The sequence below is a fragment of the Papaver somniferum genome, chromosome 5, assembly GCF_003573695.1.
Source record: "Papaver somniferum cultivar HN1 chromosome 5, ASM357369v1, whole genome shotgun sequence".
Classification (NCBI taxonomy): domain Eukaryota; kingdom Viridiplantae; phylum Streptophyta; class Magnoliopsida; order Ranunculales; family Papaveraceae; genus Papaver; species Papaver somniferum.
In genome coordinates, this window is record NC_039362.1 from 58,848,646 (window position 1) to 58,865,095 (window position 16,450).

At 36.5% G+C, this 16,450-nt stretch overlaps 1 protein-coding gene and 1 pseudogene across 1 annotated transcript; one reads left to right on the forward strand and one right to left on the reverse strand.

Moving 5' to 3' along the window:
• Positions 1-1,562: 1,562 nt before the first annotated feature.
• LOC113279095 lies at positions 1,563-2,489 on the reverse strand. Its single transcript, XM_026527804.1, has one exon. It carries the CDS (start codon positions 2,487-2,489, stop codon positions 1,563-1,565), a length of 927 nt encoding a protein of 308 aa, XP_026383589.1.
• A 1,353-nt stretch (positions 2,490-3,842) lies between these two features.
• Positions 3,843-16,300, forward strand: LOC113281660 (annotated as a pseudogene).
• The last annotated feature ends 150 nt before the right edge of the window (positions 16,301-16,450 follow it).

Genomic DNA, 16,450 nt, shown 5'->3' on the forward strand with positions numbered 1-16,450 from the left:
ATCTACATCTTTGATGGTTGGACCAGTCATGGTGTGAAGGAAGAAAGAGAAAAAGATCGAATGGGTGATACCAAATGTGATGTACTGAAATATTCGATGAGGTAATATAGAAGATAAAGTGGTATTAGACAATATTCAAGTCACACAGTACATATGGGTAGAAGAGTAATAGAATATATCAAGTAAACACAGTAACCTCAGTACCACTGTACTGCCTCTTTTCTCTATTTCCATGATAACTCTAAATGCGAGGTACAACGTATTTAAGGATGAAGAAGACCTAACACTGAACCCTAATCACTACTGACCTTACACGTGGTCGAGATGTCAACGTACATACTTAACAGTTTGGTAGTAACTTAAGACATGGTTAACTGCTAAAACACGATAATTAATTTAACTGAAACGAAGATACATCCTACTGTTGGATACAGGGCACCACAGAAGAGAGATAGAAACCACAGTATCATGACATAACCTTGCCTCTAAATGCGGCACCAAAGTTGCAGGAATAAAGAGCTGATCCAGAATGTACATTTCCAAACATTCTATGGTTCAGTTTTCGCTAGTGTCTGACCTCCAACAGTCCCCAGAATGATTCTGCACATGATTGCCCGCCTCGACCTTCATCCAACAGGGAGCATACAACCTGCTAATGTGAATGATGGAAATGAGAGTTGGATGAAACTAAATTTGCAGGTATAAAATGAACTCAACTCGATAAATTTGGTTTCCTCCAACGTCTCATGTCCAGCGAACACTACGTTGTTATGCACTTGCTGTGTTCCAGCAAGCATCAAGATTAGCAAACCAGAGAAAATTTTGAAGTTTTAAGTAGGAGTTGTAGAAAACTGAACCAGATGTTTTGATCATTCATTCGTGAACCGTCTATGGTTCAGTTTTCTCCAACATCTTACCTTCAACATTTTTTAATTTTTTGTAAGAGAAAGAAACAGTTTTATTAGAAAATAATAGAGTTAAAATTACAGCCCAAATAAAAAGCTAAAAAACTGGAAACAGAACTAAAGCTAAGGAAGAAAAGAGCATAAGCTAAACAAATCTGTAATAAGGTTGCCCTGGGAATTCAAGCCTTAACAATTTTATTGGCTTTTCATTGAAACTTAAGATCTGCCCCTTCTGCAAATGTGTTCCCTTCTTAGCAAAGTGATCAGCTGAAAAATTGATTTCTCTGCATGCATGTTTGAAAGTAACTGATTGAATACTAGCCATAATTCTTTGACATCTAGCCAGCAGAAACCAAGGGATTTTCTTTTGCTGTAAAGCTTTTGCGCACATACTAGAATCAGTTTGCAGAATTAACTTTTAAGAGAGATGCTCAACTGCCCATTCTAAAGCCTTGATACAAGAAATGAATTCTGCTACATAATTAGTAGTAATCCCCAAGCCCCCAGATTCTGCAAAAATGAATGCTCCAGCATGATTCCTTACCACAAAGCCATAGCCTGCATTGCCTGGATTGCCTCTAGAAGCCCCATCACAACATATCAACAATTCATTCTCATTTGGCAGATAGAAAAAGATTTCAATAATTCTTGTTCTTCTCATTTTTCTGACTTGGATGTTAAAGAATTGTAAGATTCAGTTCCCCACATAACACCTTTCAGTCTAACTTCACAATCATGGACTATTCTAGCAATTCTTAATTGTATTTTTTTTAACACAGGCTTTTCATCATCATAGTATATTGCATTTCTTAAGAACCATAATTCAACCATAGCAGTATAAGAACTGATAATCCATAGTTCTTTAATCACAAGATTAGAATTTTTATGCATTTTCAAAACATTCTCAAAAGAATTTGGTTTGTGAGATAAAAAGATACCTGAAAGCCAATTCCACAAGCTGGTACTGAAATCACATTTCCACAGTATATGCTCTATATTATCTTCTCCATCATGACAAATGTAACATCTTGAAGCAAATTGAAAACCCTTTTTCCTCAGATTGCCTTCTGTTGCACAAACATTTCTAGCAATCTTCCAAACATTAGCAGATGTTGAAGGGAGTACTGCAGAATTCCAGATTTTTTTATACCAGTGCAATTTAGGCTGGTGAATTCTAATTTTATTGATAGCATCAGAAACAGTGAAAACCCCGAAATGATTGTTACACCAGATAAGTAAATCTTCACCTTCTTTCAGAACAGGTAATTGATCAACATTGAAGAATTGAAGAAAGTCTTCATGAAAACACCAACTATTATCAACAATTAAATCTTGGACTTTCAAGTGAGGATGCAAAGCAATATAAGGATGATTAGGAAATAGCTTGCATATTGGTTCATCAAAAATCCATTTGTCATTCCACAGGGAGACTTTTGCACCATTACCAACTATCCATCTAGTATTTTCAATGAATTCTGGAAGAACCCATTTAATGACATTCCACACAGAGGATTTCCTATAATAGGTAATCCAATTTCCATTTTTTATCCATATACTTAGCCAGAAAGAAATTATCTCATTCATCATGACAGTTAAGAATTTTTCACAGTAATTTCATTAAAAGAGCCTTGTTCACATCTTCTAGTTTTCTGATACCAAGACCTCCTTCTTCTTTAGAAGTACAAACATTGTCCCACTTTAAAATAATACATTTTCTTTCCTCAATATTGCCGGACCATAAATAGTTCCTGATGATTTTTTCATAAGCTTCTAGAACTTTTCTAGGCCATTTGTAGATGGATAGATTATAAATAGGAATGCTACTCAGAACATGATTATGCTTCAAAAAAAAAAAACTCAGAACATGATTTACCAAAGCGAGTCTTGCTTGAAAGTTTAAAATCTTGCCACTCCAAGAAGCTAGTCTAAGGTAGGGGTGTAAATTGGGCCGGGCCGGGAAGCCCGACCTATTTATTAAATGGGACGGTATAGGGCGGGCCGGAACATTTCTTATCCATGAAATTAAAAGGGCCGGGCGGGCAGGGTTATTTATCTACAGTTAGTACCCATGGCCTACCCAAGCCTGTTTTGTAATTTGGGCTCGGGCGGGTAGGGCCGGGAGGGCCTTGAATATTACAAACAAATATATATATATATTATACATATATATTGTTAAAAATAAAAAGAAAGTAGTAATAATACACAAGTTTTACTTAAAATTAATAATCAAATACGAGAATTGAGATGGGAATAAGATAAACCAAACTTCCTATAATTTTTCCTGAATTGAATCCTCAGAAAAGGAAACTTCCTTAGATTTTACTTAATATTTTCTCTATATGGTTAACAAAATTAGACTCCAATGGAATAAAAGTTAAGAAATACATATGAAAACTATGAGGGTTGACTGTATTAAGTATATGTACCAAGTATATTCTAGGATAAAACAAATGAGAACAGTCACTTAGGCTAGGTAAATGGATAACACTGGCGGGCTAACATGGCGGGTAGCATTGACGGGATAAGAAGGAGGGTATTGGGCCGGGCAAGAAAATTTGAATTGTGGCCTGTGCCCGCCCTCTTATTTAAATGGGCTAGGTCGGGCTAACCCGTAAAGGCCACGGTCACCCATGGACAGTCATGGGGCAGGACGGACGGTACTGGGCCTCGGGCTGCCGGGTAAAATTTACACCCCTAGTCTAAGGTGCTTATGATCGACCAAATGCCAAATATGTATAGATTTCATTTTACCTTGAGCAAGGAAGACTCCCAAGTATTTATCAGGAAAAAAAACGGTACAACTTTGGTAATGAAATCTATACACCAATCAGAAAAACGGTACAACTGGTTCTCAATTAGTTAAGGGTAAATTTGGCAATATACAATGTTTTGGGTGCTTATGTATCATCTTACACATTTCTCTAGTTTTCTTCGCTTAATTTTGGCAGAGCCATAGAAGCTTGCTTGAGTAGATGCTCAGCTGGAGCTTTCTTTAGAGACAGAGGAGTAAATACTTTCAATTCCAAGATTCAAACACTTAACGTAAGGTCATCAATGGCAATTCATACAGGTAATTTGATAATCTTTTCCCTAAATGTGACTATGTGAGCAAAATTTGATTTGGATTATTGTATGTGAACTATGTTTCCCTTTACATCTGGAGGCGGGGAAGGGAAGAGAGCTTATGATGCTTTGTTATTGGATGCCGGAGGAACCTTATTGCAGTTGGCAAAGCCTGTTGAAGAAACATATGCTGATATCGGGAGGAAACACGGTGAGTAAAAAAATGTGTTACAGAATTTTTCTTCTGTTTTTGTATTATGTGTTTGATCTGGTTATTTTTTGTACTGATGTATGTCAGGTTTAAATGTGAATGCTACTGAGATAAAATATGGATTTAGAAGAGCTTTTGCAGCTCCATGGCCTAAGAAGCTTCGTTATGAGGTGATTTATTATCTTCTGTCTTGTGTATTCTGGTTTTGAACCAATGTATGTGCTTACTGATGATGCTTATGGTAACAATATAATGGAGAGATTGCAATAGCTATTGCTATTTGTAGGTATGAAGATATGTGTGTATCTGAGTCAAAATACTAGACAGTTGATAGTATCATATAGTCATAGCCTATCAATGTTATTCCATTTAAACTTTTGCAATGCTTGGCATATTTTAATAACATGAATTTCTTTTGAGAAACCATAAAGAACCCTTATATTGATTAAGGAACTGGATCCAAAAAGTATTTAAAGGATTTGAAGCTGGAGTATTAGAGGTGATATTGGTGGTGGTATGTCAGGCAATGTTGAAGTTTGGAGATGGGGTTGGTGTAGGAAATGCTGGTGGGTCTGGTGGTGATCGGGCCATTGTCGCGGATATGGTGTTGGAGGATGGAGGATGTGAAGGAGGTGGACTTGGTGTAAGTGTTGGGATGGGGGAGGAGGAGCGAAGGAGGATCAGGATATGCGAGGGTTTGGTGCTGGTGGTGGCTTGAAGGTGGTGGAGCTGGAGCAAGTGTAGGCCTTGCTGGTGGGCATGGATTTGGTGTTGGTAAGGGAATTGGGGTTAGATCTGGGCAGCAACTGGTTCTGGAATGGTGTGGCAGTTGAAACTGGTGGTTGTGGCGGCCAGTGTTTTAAAATACGTTAACTTAAAGCGATACGCTAACCTAGTAAAGCGTAAAGTGTAGCTTCAATACGTTATTGAAGCGCAGCTTCAGAAAATTAAGAAAAAAAATACTTAATATCTATATGAAACTGACTAACACAAAACCAAAAACCAATATAATAATCCATGATAAACGGAACAAATAAACGAACTAGTTAATTAAGGAGTCCAACTTTGTGCACCCCTCTAAAACCGGGGTGCACATTCCGGCTTTTTCTATTAGAGGGCTTTTTGCAGAGAAAACCGTTGTTGGTTTATTTCTCTTAAACAAATATATTGAAAGCACAAGATTCGGTACATAAAAATATTTTCTCTGTATTTTTTATTTTTTTGTAAATTAGGCATTGCATGAAGAAAACTAAAGCTCCGAAGGAGTCAAAATTACAACAAGAGTATAACCATCTAATAAGAATGGTATACGAGAAGAAATGTACAAATTAAAGGAATTGCAACAAAAATAAAAAACAGACAGTATAAAGTAAATGATAAAACCACCAAAAGGTGTTAGACACGCATTTGTTGCCTCTTTAAGAACCTTGACGAAGAAAATCCAAAACCAAAGGGATAAAACCTCGACGAAGGAAAAGAGCACAACGCGATAAGTCCTAAAAAAGGTCCTAGAACTAAAAATGCAGAGACAACCAAAGCCTTTATAATTCTTCAGGAGGCTAGGAAACATGCTTTCTCCATCGGTACCCAATGAGTAGTCTTCTAATACTGGCAGTGTGTAAGTATCCACAAGCAAGGTGTGAAAATTGAGCATCATTGCTCGAGATAAAACTATCAAGATGGATTCCTGAGCCCTTCTATCACGAACTAGTATGATAAAAGTGTCACTGCGGCTTGTACAGGAAAGAGATCTCTTCTTAGTGATTGAGGATGACGGTATAGCCTTTTCCACAATCGAAGATTTTGTTGGTGACGACAGCATCTTCGAAAAAATGCAACCATGTCGAACATAGCCAGTATTGATTTCAGCATCATGTTGTTTCACAGGAGTCTTACATTTCCTATTCCAAGAAGAAACACACATGGAGGTTAAATTGCACGCTAACATTACACAGACACCATACATGTTAAAAAGAGAGGCTAATAAATAGAACGAACTAACAGATAAGATTAACACCAACATAAAATTAATCTCATAAAAATCCTATCACTAAAAGGCAGATGAAACTGTATATGATGAAAAATGCTTAGTCTATTCTCAAGTATCAACAAGTTGAGGGTAAAATTGCAAGTAACTTCACAAACAAAGGGAAAGAGCAAAACTACGGAGCAAAACTAGAAACAGTTAATAGCTTATTGTTTAGAGAACTAATGAAATCAACGGATACTATAAAATTGTAGGAGCTAGTGAACCTGAATGACATACATCATATACAAAGAGGAAGAACTTCACAATATAAATGAAAAAAACAAAAGAAAAGAGGATGAAAAAGGCCCCTGAATAGCCAAACCAACTTGTAACTCTGTCCAGGCACTTGATTCCTAAACTTGGACAGAAAAGATTAGAAAAAAGAAAAAACCGTAGAACACAAAAATGAAATGAGTGGTGTCAAGGGTATTAAGGATGGACTTACCTGGGGGCTTAGTCATATCATTGGGGCTAGGGTTGGAGATTGAGATTTATTTCTTCATTCTAACTATTATTTTCAGGCATAACAAACCCCCCAACACATAAGCAAAACTTAAAATCATAGTACGGTCTAAAATCTTAATAAGAAAACAGAGACAGAAGGGAGACAAGGTTCAAAACAAGAAGAAAAGAAAAAAGCAATGGGAGCAACAAGACAAGATAAAACGGAGAGAAAGACTTTAACAACAATCAACTAATTACTGAGATATCATGACTAAACCTAGAAACATGAAGCATTTGAGAAGAAAATAAAGAGAAAGAAAATAGGTCCCAAAGCAGGAGAAAAGAGCAGGGATAAAGTTGAAGAGAACAAGCCAAAGACAAACAAAAGGGATAAGAAGACAGAGAATCATAGAAAAACCAGAAGAAATTAACTTTTGGAGCCACAGAACAAGAGCAAGAGATCAAGAGAAATGAGCTTTTTCAACAAAATCAAACAAACATAGCTTAGTCAACTAACAAAAAGCATAAAAATCTCAGAAGAAATGAAGAAGAAGAGAAGGAGCAAGACAGGGAAAGAGCACCCAACAAACTAAAGAAGCCGGACAAAATCAGAGAAGAAGAAACAATAAGAAAATTATCAAGGATTTTCATTTTCCTAATGGGTTCAAAACCCTATTTTTCAAGAACCCAAAATTTAAGTGAAGCGATTTAGAAGTCATCTTATCAAACCCCAAGCTACAGATCCCAAATACTCCTACCACGAGCAAAAAGAAATAAGAAGGAGAAAAAGAGAAAGAAAATATGAAGATTTGAAGAGAGAATTGTCACAACTTAAGAAGCAACAAGAATCAATACCGAATTAGAGATTAAACTGTCCAACATCAGCAGCAAAGGCCCCAGAAAAATCTATCAAACAAGCAAAACAACAACAGATAGGCAATAGAGGCCCTAGATAGGACGATTCCAGAAACATACGGAGAAATAGACATCCATAGAAGCCAAGAAGACCAAAAAAACAAGCAAAGATCAAGATAAAGAGATAAAGAACCAGGAAACAAAACTCAAATTAGAAAAACCTAGTTATGCCATCAAATAAAAGTATTTCACATCAGATTTCTCAGATCCATAACCCCTACCCCTTGATCTAACTTTCGCCTCCGAGATGTCCAAAGATTTACTCTCTAACGGGATTAGCCGCCATGGTAGAAGGGTTTTTTCTAGGGTTTTCCGAAGAACAGGGGAAAGAGGAGAAGAAGAGAAAGAGGAGAGAGAGCTCTTTTTTCTTTGTTTAGTAGTACCACATCGCCTAGGGCAACCTAGGTCCCATGCTTGATAATCCATGGGCAATCCTAACCTTGCAATCCGGTTTTCGAGGTTAGTTAGGCCCGAGGATTCCTAACATATCACACCTCTACTCATTGATTGATCATTACAATTTAGATGTTGAGGATAATTGGGCGGTTCACTCATCATAAGATCCGTAGTATGGATTCAATAATATTGACCCGTGAGCATCCTGATACAGTATTTAGATGAATCAACAATATCGGATGAAACCCAAATCTTTAGTATGTTAGAGTGAATTTGTGATCTGATATATTTTAAATCTGAATTTTTTTGCATTTCAAGTGAATCAAAATTTTTAATTGAATATGTGGATTAAGCATAAGCAGTAACATAATAATCCACCGTGACGAAGGGAGCAGAACAAATACAAAAACTAGCTAACTAAGCCTATGTCGTACTGACTTGTTCTTTGGTTTTGGAGTCTCTAAATAGTTGGCTTGCAGAGAGTTGAGTAGTTTTTAGGGTTTTTTAATACTAAAACCTAGGAAGGAAACGTTGGGACTTATTTTTGGGATTTAAATCCCTGATTTTTCTCCAGAAAACCTAAGAAGGAAACTTTGGGACTTTTTTTGGGATTTAAATCCCTGGTTTTCTCCAGAATATTCCTTTTTTTCTCTAGAAAATATAACCTAGTATTAATGCGGACGTATTGGAACGTTTTTTTAGTGAAGCGCTGAAAAGCGCGCATCAAAACGTTTTTTAAAACACTGGTGGCGGCCATTTAAAACTTAGTTTTCCTAAATCTTGGTCAATTGTATCTAATAAACAAAGGGTGTTCCTTTATATACCCCCAAAAATACTAATGGTACCCCATTAGTTAGTTATGTTAGTTACAATTTAATTAACATGAAAATCGTTGAATTAATGGATTTTTTTGATACGGATACTCCTTTTTGTATTAATCTCAATATCACTTTTCGCGAGTTTTTTTTTTTGTATTTTATTGCAAACACTTGTGTCCCTTGAAAGAGCTCCCTTGTTGAAGAAGCAACTCACAGAAATGGGAAAATATTGTTCTTCTGATCTATGCAGTTTTGTAGTTTGATTCAAGCTTGACATATATATATATATACGTGATTAGAAGAACAAAGATTATTTTATTGGTTTCATAGCACCTTTGGCTACACTTAGAGATTGAGTAGCTCTATTGGTTACGCATTAATCCCATCTATACATTCAGTTTGTTCATACGTATGATAAGTAATTTGGCACTCAAACCATATATGCCATTGCGGCAATTTTGCCAGAACCTATAATGATCTATTCTCAAAAAGAATCCCTAAGTCCACGTCAGTTCATAAGCAATTATTTCTGGAAATCAATCCAAGCCGAAACTTAGGATTTCTTTAGCAAACGACAATAATTTGATAATCCAAGTTCAAGAGCAATTTTTACAGACGAATGACGATAGTTGTTTTAGGGTTCATTTTGTTGTTGTTTTGGGGGTTGAAGGAAATCTTTAAGGTTAAAATAATTAGGCTTTTTCAGTAGGTTCTTCTCTCCCGATCTATGAAGACAATGAGAAAAAGAACAACTCAATAACTTCACCAATTTCTTAGATAAAGGAGAAGATAAGTTTGTGTTTATCAGTGTATGTTTCTCCCGGGGGTATGTAAATTTAGAAGAGTTGATGGGGTAGGTAAATAAATGTTGGGGGTATGTAGATAAAGGGGTATCATTAGTATTTCTAGGGGTATATAAAAGAACACCCTAAATAAATAGTTAATCTACAACAGTTAATTTTGTCTCTTATTTTGTATAGTTTTGTGATTCTGAGTCCTGACAAGAAGAACATAAAAATAATGAGATTCCCGATTTATTCAGTATGTAATGCTTTATGGTCAGTACTTGTTGTACATAGGTTTTCTTAACAGAACATCGAACATGCTTGAGATTGGGTCTGCAAGTCCTGAACTTGTTGTGGGTGTTCTGCTTATATTGTCGAGCCAATAATCACCCCATAACTTGTTGTAAGTGTTTTAGTCTTCTGCTAGCAGTGTACATTTTCCATTTTTTCAGTTTACATGAAAAAGAACTAAAGTATGCTGAGTTTCCAACTAAGTAGGTGTAAAAAGCCATCTTGCTCCGGTTCTTATTGTCTTAATTTGGTCTTGGTAGGGTGATGGGAGGCCATTTTGGAGACTTGTTGTTTCTGAAGCAACAGGTTTTGACAATAATGACTACTTTGAAGAAGTATACGAGGTCATGTTCCTTTACCTTTACTAGTAGTAAATGGGATTAATCCCTTGGAAAAATATTATGATACTATCTTTTCTTTGAAGAGCCTTGATCGAGGTTTGTGTAGGATTAAATCGATTTCTAATCTCCTAAAAGCTACATCCTTTTGTACTGATGTCTTAATGATTTCTTTGGAGCAATATTTTGCAAAGGGTGATGCATAGAATCTCCCTGCATGAGCTTATGAAACACTGCGCCTTCTTAAAGATGATGGAGGTAATATGTATCAAGTATTTTCTTTCTTTTGTAGGTACTCAAGTTCCTATGAGCTTTTGTAATACTGGATCCTCAGTAATCCTCGTCACTAACTAAATGAGATATCCAGTATTGCAGTTAAACTGGGGTCGTGTCAAATTTCGATACCCGTCTAAGGAAGCTGTTGAAGGACCTAAATGTTGCAGATATTGTTGGTTAATCTTCAATATAGAAATCACTAACAAGTTGGTTAGGATAAGAATAGGAAATACATGAAGTTCTAAGAATTAGGAGCTAGCTAAGTTCTAAGAAAAGGAAAGACATGTAATAAGGTAATAGGACTAGGAAAATGAATTCATAGTTCTATATATATATGATCACCAAAGTTGTGGTTGATCATATGAGCAAGATTAGAGCTTGTGTTTAGTTTTGAGAGATTTTCTAAACATCAATAAAGAGAGTTGTCTTTATATAAGCTAAGTTTCATCTTGCAGTTTCCATTAATTGGTATCAGAGCTTGTTTCTGAACCATGGAAAACGAAACCACCATTGTGGGTGCAAAACAGTTCACGCCACCATCAATACAAGTTCCAATCCTCAACGCCACAAACTACACAGTATGGGCCATGAGAATGAAGGTACTGATGAAAATCTACAAAGTTTGGGAAACAATTGATCCTGATACATTGGACCCAGACAAAAACAATGTTGCCATTGGATTACTCTTTCAAGCAATACCAGAATGTCTTGTTCTACAAGTTGGTGAACCGGAAACTTCAAAGAAAATTTGGGATGCAATAAAGGCACGTAATCTTAGAGCTAATCGAGTTAAAGAAGCCCGTCTGCAAACCTTAATGTCTGAATTTGAAAGAGTGAAGATGAAAGACACTGATACTATTGATAGCTTTGCAGGAAAGCTATCAGAGATAGCCTCAAAAGCTGCGTCACTTGGACAATCCATTGATGAAGATAAACTGGTAAAGAAGTTTCTCAATAGTTTACCAAGATCCAAGTATATTCATATCATAGCTTCTCTCGAACAAGTCTTAGATTTAAAGAAGACTAGCTATGAAGATATAATTGGAAGATTGAAAGCATATGAAGAAAGAATCCTTGATGAAGAAAACAATGGAGAAACTCAAGGAAAACTCTTGTACACAAACTCTTACCAACAAAACTCTGCGACAAGAGGAAGAGGTCGTGGAAGAGGTGGTAGAGGAAACAGAGGCCGAGGAAGGGGAGAAAGGTTTAACTCACAAGATAGAACAACAAGTCAGAATGATCAAAACCAAGGGAAAGAAAAGAAGGATAGATCAAACATTATTTGTTACAGATGTGATAAACCAGGACACTTCTCCTCTGTATGCCCTGAAAGAATACAAAAGATGGAAGAAACAAACAAGAATGAAACAAGGGAAGCAGATACAACTCTTTTCATGCACGAAGTTGTATTCTTAAACGAAGGGAAACTAATACCAAAGAACTACGAATCAAAGGATGGAGAAGAAGGAATCTGGTATTTAGATAATGGAGCCAGCAATCACATGACTGGTAAGAGACACTACTTTTCTGAACTCAATGAGAAAATCAAAGGACAACTGAAGTTTGGAGATGGATCTTCTGTAGAAATTGAAGGGAAAGGATCAATTCTATTTCAGAGCAAGACCGGAGAACAGAAGCTTGTCACAAACATCTACTTCATCCCAAACTTACAAAGCAACATTCTAAGTTTAGGACAATCTACAGAATTTGGATGTGATGTTAGAATGCGACAAGATTATCTAACAGTTCATGACCCAAGTGGAAGACTTTTAGTTAGAGTCTCACGCTCACAGAATAGACTCTACAAGATAAGTCTCATGATTGGAAGGCCATTGTGTCTGAATATGAGATTGGAAGATCAGACATGGAAGTGGCACGCAAGGTTAGGACACATAAGCTTTAGAACTTTAAAGGCAATGTCTCAAAACAAGATAGTTCGAGGGCTACCACAGATAAACGATGAATCAAGGATATGTGAATCATGTTTAGTTGGGAAACAAACGCGTCAAAGTTTTCCAAAAGCAACAACATTCAGAGCCTCAAAGCCATTAGAGTTTCTTCATGCTGATTTATGTGGTCCTATTACACCATATACACCACAACAAAACGGAGTGGTGGAGAGGAGAAACAGGACTCTAATGGAGATGACAAGAAGTTCTGTAAAGGCTATGCAGGTACCTAATTATCTATGGGGAGAAGCTGTACAACACTCCACATACCTAATAAACAGGATACCTACGAAAGCCCTGAAAGACATGACTCCATATGAAAGTTTGCGAAAGAGAAAACCAAACATAGATCATTTAAGAGTGTTTAGTTGCAAAGCATACGCAAAAGTTGATTCTGCAACTCTTAAGAAACTGGATGATCGATCTCAGACTCTTGTGCATCTAGGAATTGAGCCTGGATCCAAAGCTTACAGATTATTCAATCCAACAACGAAAAGAGTGATAGTGAGTCGAGATGTGGTATTCGATGAAAAAGCAAACTGGAAATGGAAAGAAACTAATGATGGACCAAGCAGGGATCCAGGAATGTTTCACATGAGATGGGGTCAAGTAATTGATGAAGGCGAAGGACCCATAATCATCAATACCAATGGAAACAATGATGTTAATCAAGAAGAAGAAGAGAATAATGAAAACACTGAGAATAACGAAGAAGTAGAAGAAGAAGAAGAAAAGAAGATCGATGAAATAACTCAACCCATTCCACTGCGAAAATCAACAAGACAGATACAAAAGCCACAATATCTGGAGGATTATGTTCTTCGAGCTGCAGAAGAATGTGAGATTATGCTACTTTCTGTTAATGATGAACCAAGGAATTTTCAGGAAGCAAAGGTCTCGACTAAATGGACACAAGCATGTAGAGAAGAAATTATTTCAATCAACAGAAACAAGACTTGGTTTCTAGTTGATAAGCCAGATGGGGTAAAAGTGATTGGTCTTAAGTGGATCTTCAAAATAAAACGGAATGCTGATGGTACTGTCAACAAATATAAGGCAAGACTTGTAGCTAAGGGATACGTTCAAGAATCAGGCATAGACTTTGATGAAGTTTTCGCACCAGTTGCTAGACTAGAGACAATTCGTCTCTTAATAGCAGAAGCAGCATCAAACTCATGGGAAATTCACCACTTAGACGTTAAGACAACATTCTTACATGGTGAATTGCGAGAAGATGTGTATGTTGAACAACCAGAAGGTTTTGAAGTAAAAGGACAAGAGCATAAGGTTTATAAGTTATCAAAAGCTATATATGGTCTAAGACAAGCTCCTCGATCCTGGAATACAAAGTTAGATCAAATCTTAAGAGAAATCAGATTTGTTAAGTGCTCTAAAGAAACATCAGTATACAGAAGAGAAGAAAAGGGAACGCTTCTTGTGATTGCAGTCTATGTAGATGATCTATTTTTGACTGGCAACTCCCTTAAGGTGATCAATGAGTTCAAGAGAGAAATTTCATCAAAGTTTGAGATGTCAGACCTCGGAAAACTCACTTATTACCTTAGCATAGAAGTCCATCAAGGAGTAGATGGGATTCAGATTAAACAAGAAGCTTATGCAAGGAGAATTCTGAAAGAAGCAGGACATGAAACTTGTAATCCAACTAAGATACCAATGGAGTTTGGACTTAAAGTTTCAAAGGCACAAGAAGAAGCTGAGATTGATCCAACGAGTTATAGAAGAAATGTTGGATGCCTTAGATACTTGTTACACACAATACCAGACTTGGCTTTCTCTGTGGGAGTAGCAAGCCGTTATATGCAGAGTCCATGCAAGTCTCGTGGTGATGTAATAAAGCAGATATTGAGATATCTAAGAGGAACAATCAGCTGTGGATTGAAGTATGGTCGAGGAGGATCAAAAGGAATTGTTGGGTATAGTGACAACAGTCATAATATTGACCAAGATGATGGAAAAAGTACAACTGGTCATATATTTTATCTAGGAGAAGCACCTATTACATGGTGTTCACAGAAGCAAGACACTGTAGCCCTCTCATCCTGTGAAGCTGAGTTTATGGCCGCAACAGAAGCAGCTAAACAATCAATATGGCTTCAAGAACTGTTGGGTGAAATCAAAGGAAGAGAACCTGAAAAAGTTCTCATCAAGATTGATAATAAGTCTGCAGTTGCACTCACTAAAAATCCAGTGTTTCATGGGAAGACGAAACACATTCGCAAAAGGTATCATTTCATACGAGAATGTATCGAGAAAGAGATCATCAACGTTGAACACATATCAGGAACTGAGCAGAAAGCAGATATATTGACAAAGGCATTAGCTCGGATCAAGTTTGAAGAAATGACTTAATTGATTGGAGTACAAGATATGTCACGGGTAAGGTTGAAGCTTAACGGGGAGGATGTTGGTTAATCTTCAATATAGAAATCACTAACAAGTTGGTTAGGATAAGAATAGGAAATACATGAAGTTCTAAGAATTAGGAGCTAGCTAAGTTTTAAGAAAAGAAAAGACATGTAATAAGGTAATAGGACTAGGAAAAGGAATTCATAGTTCTATATATATATATGATCACCAAAGTTGTGGTTGATCATATGAGCAAGATTAGAGCTTGTGTTTAGTTTTGAGAGATTTTCTAAACATCAATAAAGAGAGTTGTCTTTATATAAGCTAAGTTTCATCTTGCAGTTGCCATTAGATATGTAAGCTGTGTTTCAACTACTCTTGTATATCGTCCTACTTCAGTTTTGTCTTTTACTTCAAATAAAATAAATGTTATCATAGAATCTGCTTGCATTTGCAACTGTTGTTAAATTGCAGAAGCTTTTTCATGTAATTATCCTGTAAATAAGATTTTCAGCTTGAACATCACTGCTACTGCCTCGTGGTTGAAATTCGCGAAATCACTAAAATTGAATTACCATGTACGCCATATGATGACGTTACATTTTTAATTGCTTAAAGAAGTGATTTTTTCCCCCTAAATTTTTTTAAGGTTTGATGCCACTATCATATCTTCAGAAGTAGGATATGAAAAGCCTGACACGGAGATCTTCAAAGCTGCTTTAGGTAAGTACAACCGCTACCTATATTCTTCTGGAACCTATTTTTATCGCCTGTTAATGTAGTCTAAACTCTGACGTGTTTTGTAGAGGGGGTTGGTGTTGAGGTTGCCACAGCAGTGCATGATGATCATGATGCGGATAAAGTAGGTGCGAACACAGCAGGTGTCGGCTGTTGGTAAAGTATTATAGCTCAACCTGAACACGCTTTTTATAGCTAAATATGATTCATAATTAACTGATAACAAAAGAAGTCCAATTTGATAGAGTTTTTGGATCTTTCTAGTTGTTCGTCTCTAGGCTGAGAAATTTTTCATGGGGAATGAAGGCCCTCTAGACCCTCTGCATAGTTTTTGTAACGTTAAGTGTGTCCTATACATTTCAACATTAGAAGCGTATGAAGTAAGTTTTAGTCTTTCCTGTCTGATAGGAGGGCATCCTTTTAACTTTGCTACTTTGCACACCAAGAACATATTATTTTCTTGGTTGATTTCATAGTGCTCTTCAAATTTAACTGATTAGAATTCACGTAATACTCTATAATCAAGTATTCTACCATCTCTGCCTGTGCAGGTTGTGGGGATCCGATGTGAAGACTTTTGTTGATATACGGGACCGGATCCTTAAATCGTATATGCAAATAGCAGTTAATGACATCAATACCTGGCTGCAGGTTGTGGCGATTTTCTCTTTTTCTGTAAAGACTGGTTCTTCAAACGAAAACAAATAATGCCAAAACCAATTTGGTGAATCGTCAATTGTCAGATTTCTATAAGAGTTATGACTGCCTTGAAATTGGTATTTATGTGATTGTAAATCAAACTTAATTTAAAATTAGTTTGAGGATCCTATTTACGTGATCAAATAAGCCTTAAAAAAATGCCATTCAAACCGTTTCACCGGTTTTTTGTTGGAGTTGTTTGGTGTGGCCGTGTGGGTTTCTA

Bases quoted from the DNA above. Each gene is read 5' to 3' on its own strand.
- LOC113279095 (XM_026527804.1), bottom strand. From the start codon at position 2,489: ATGAATGAGATAATTTCTTTCTGGCTAAGTATATGGATAAAAAATGGA.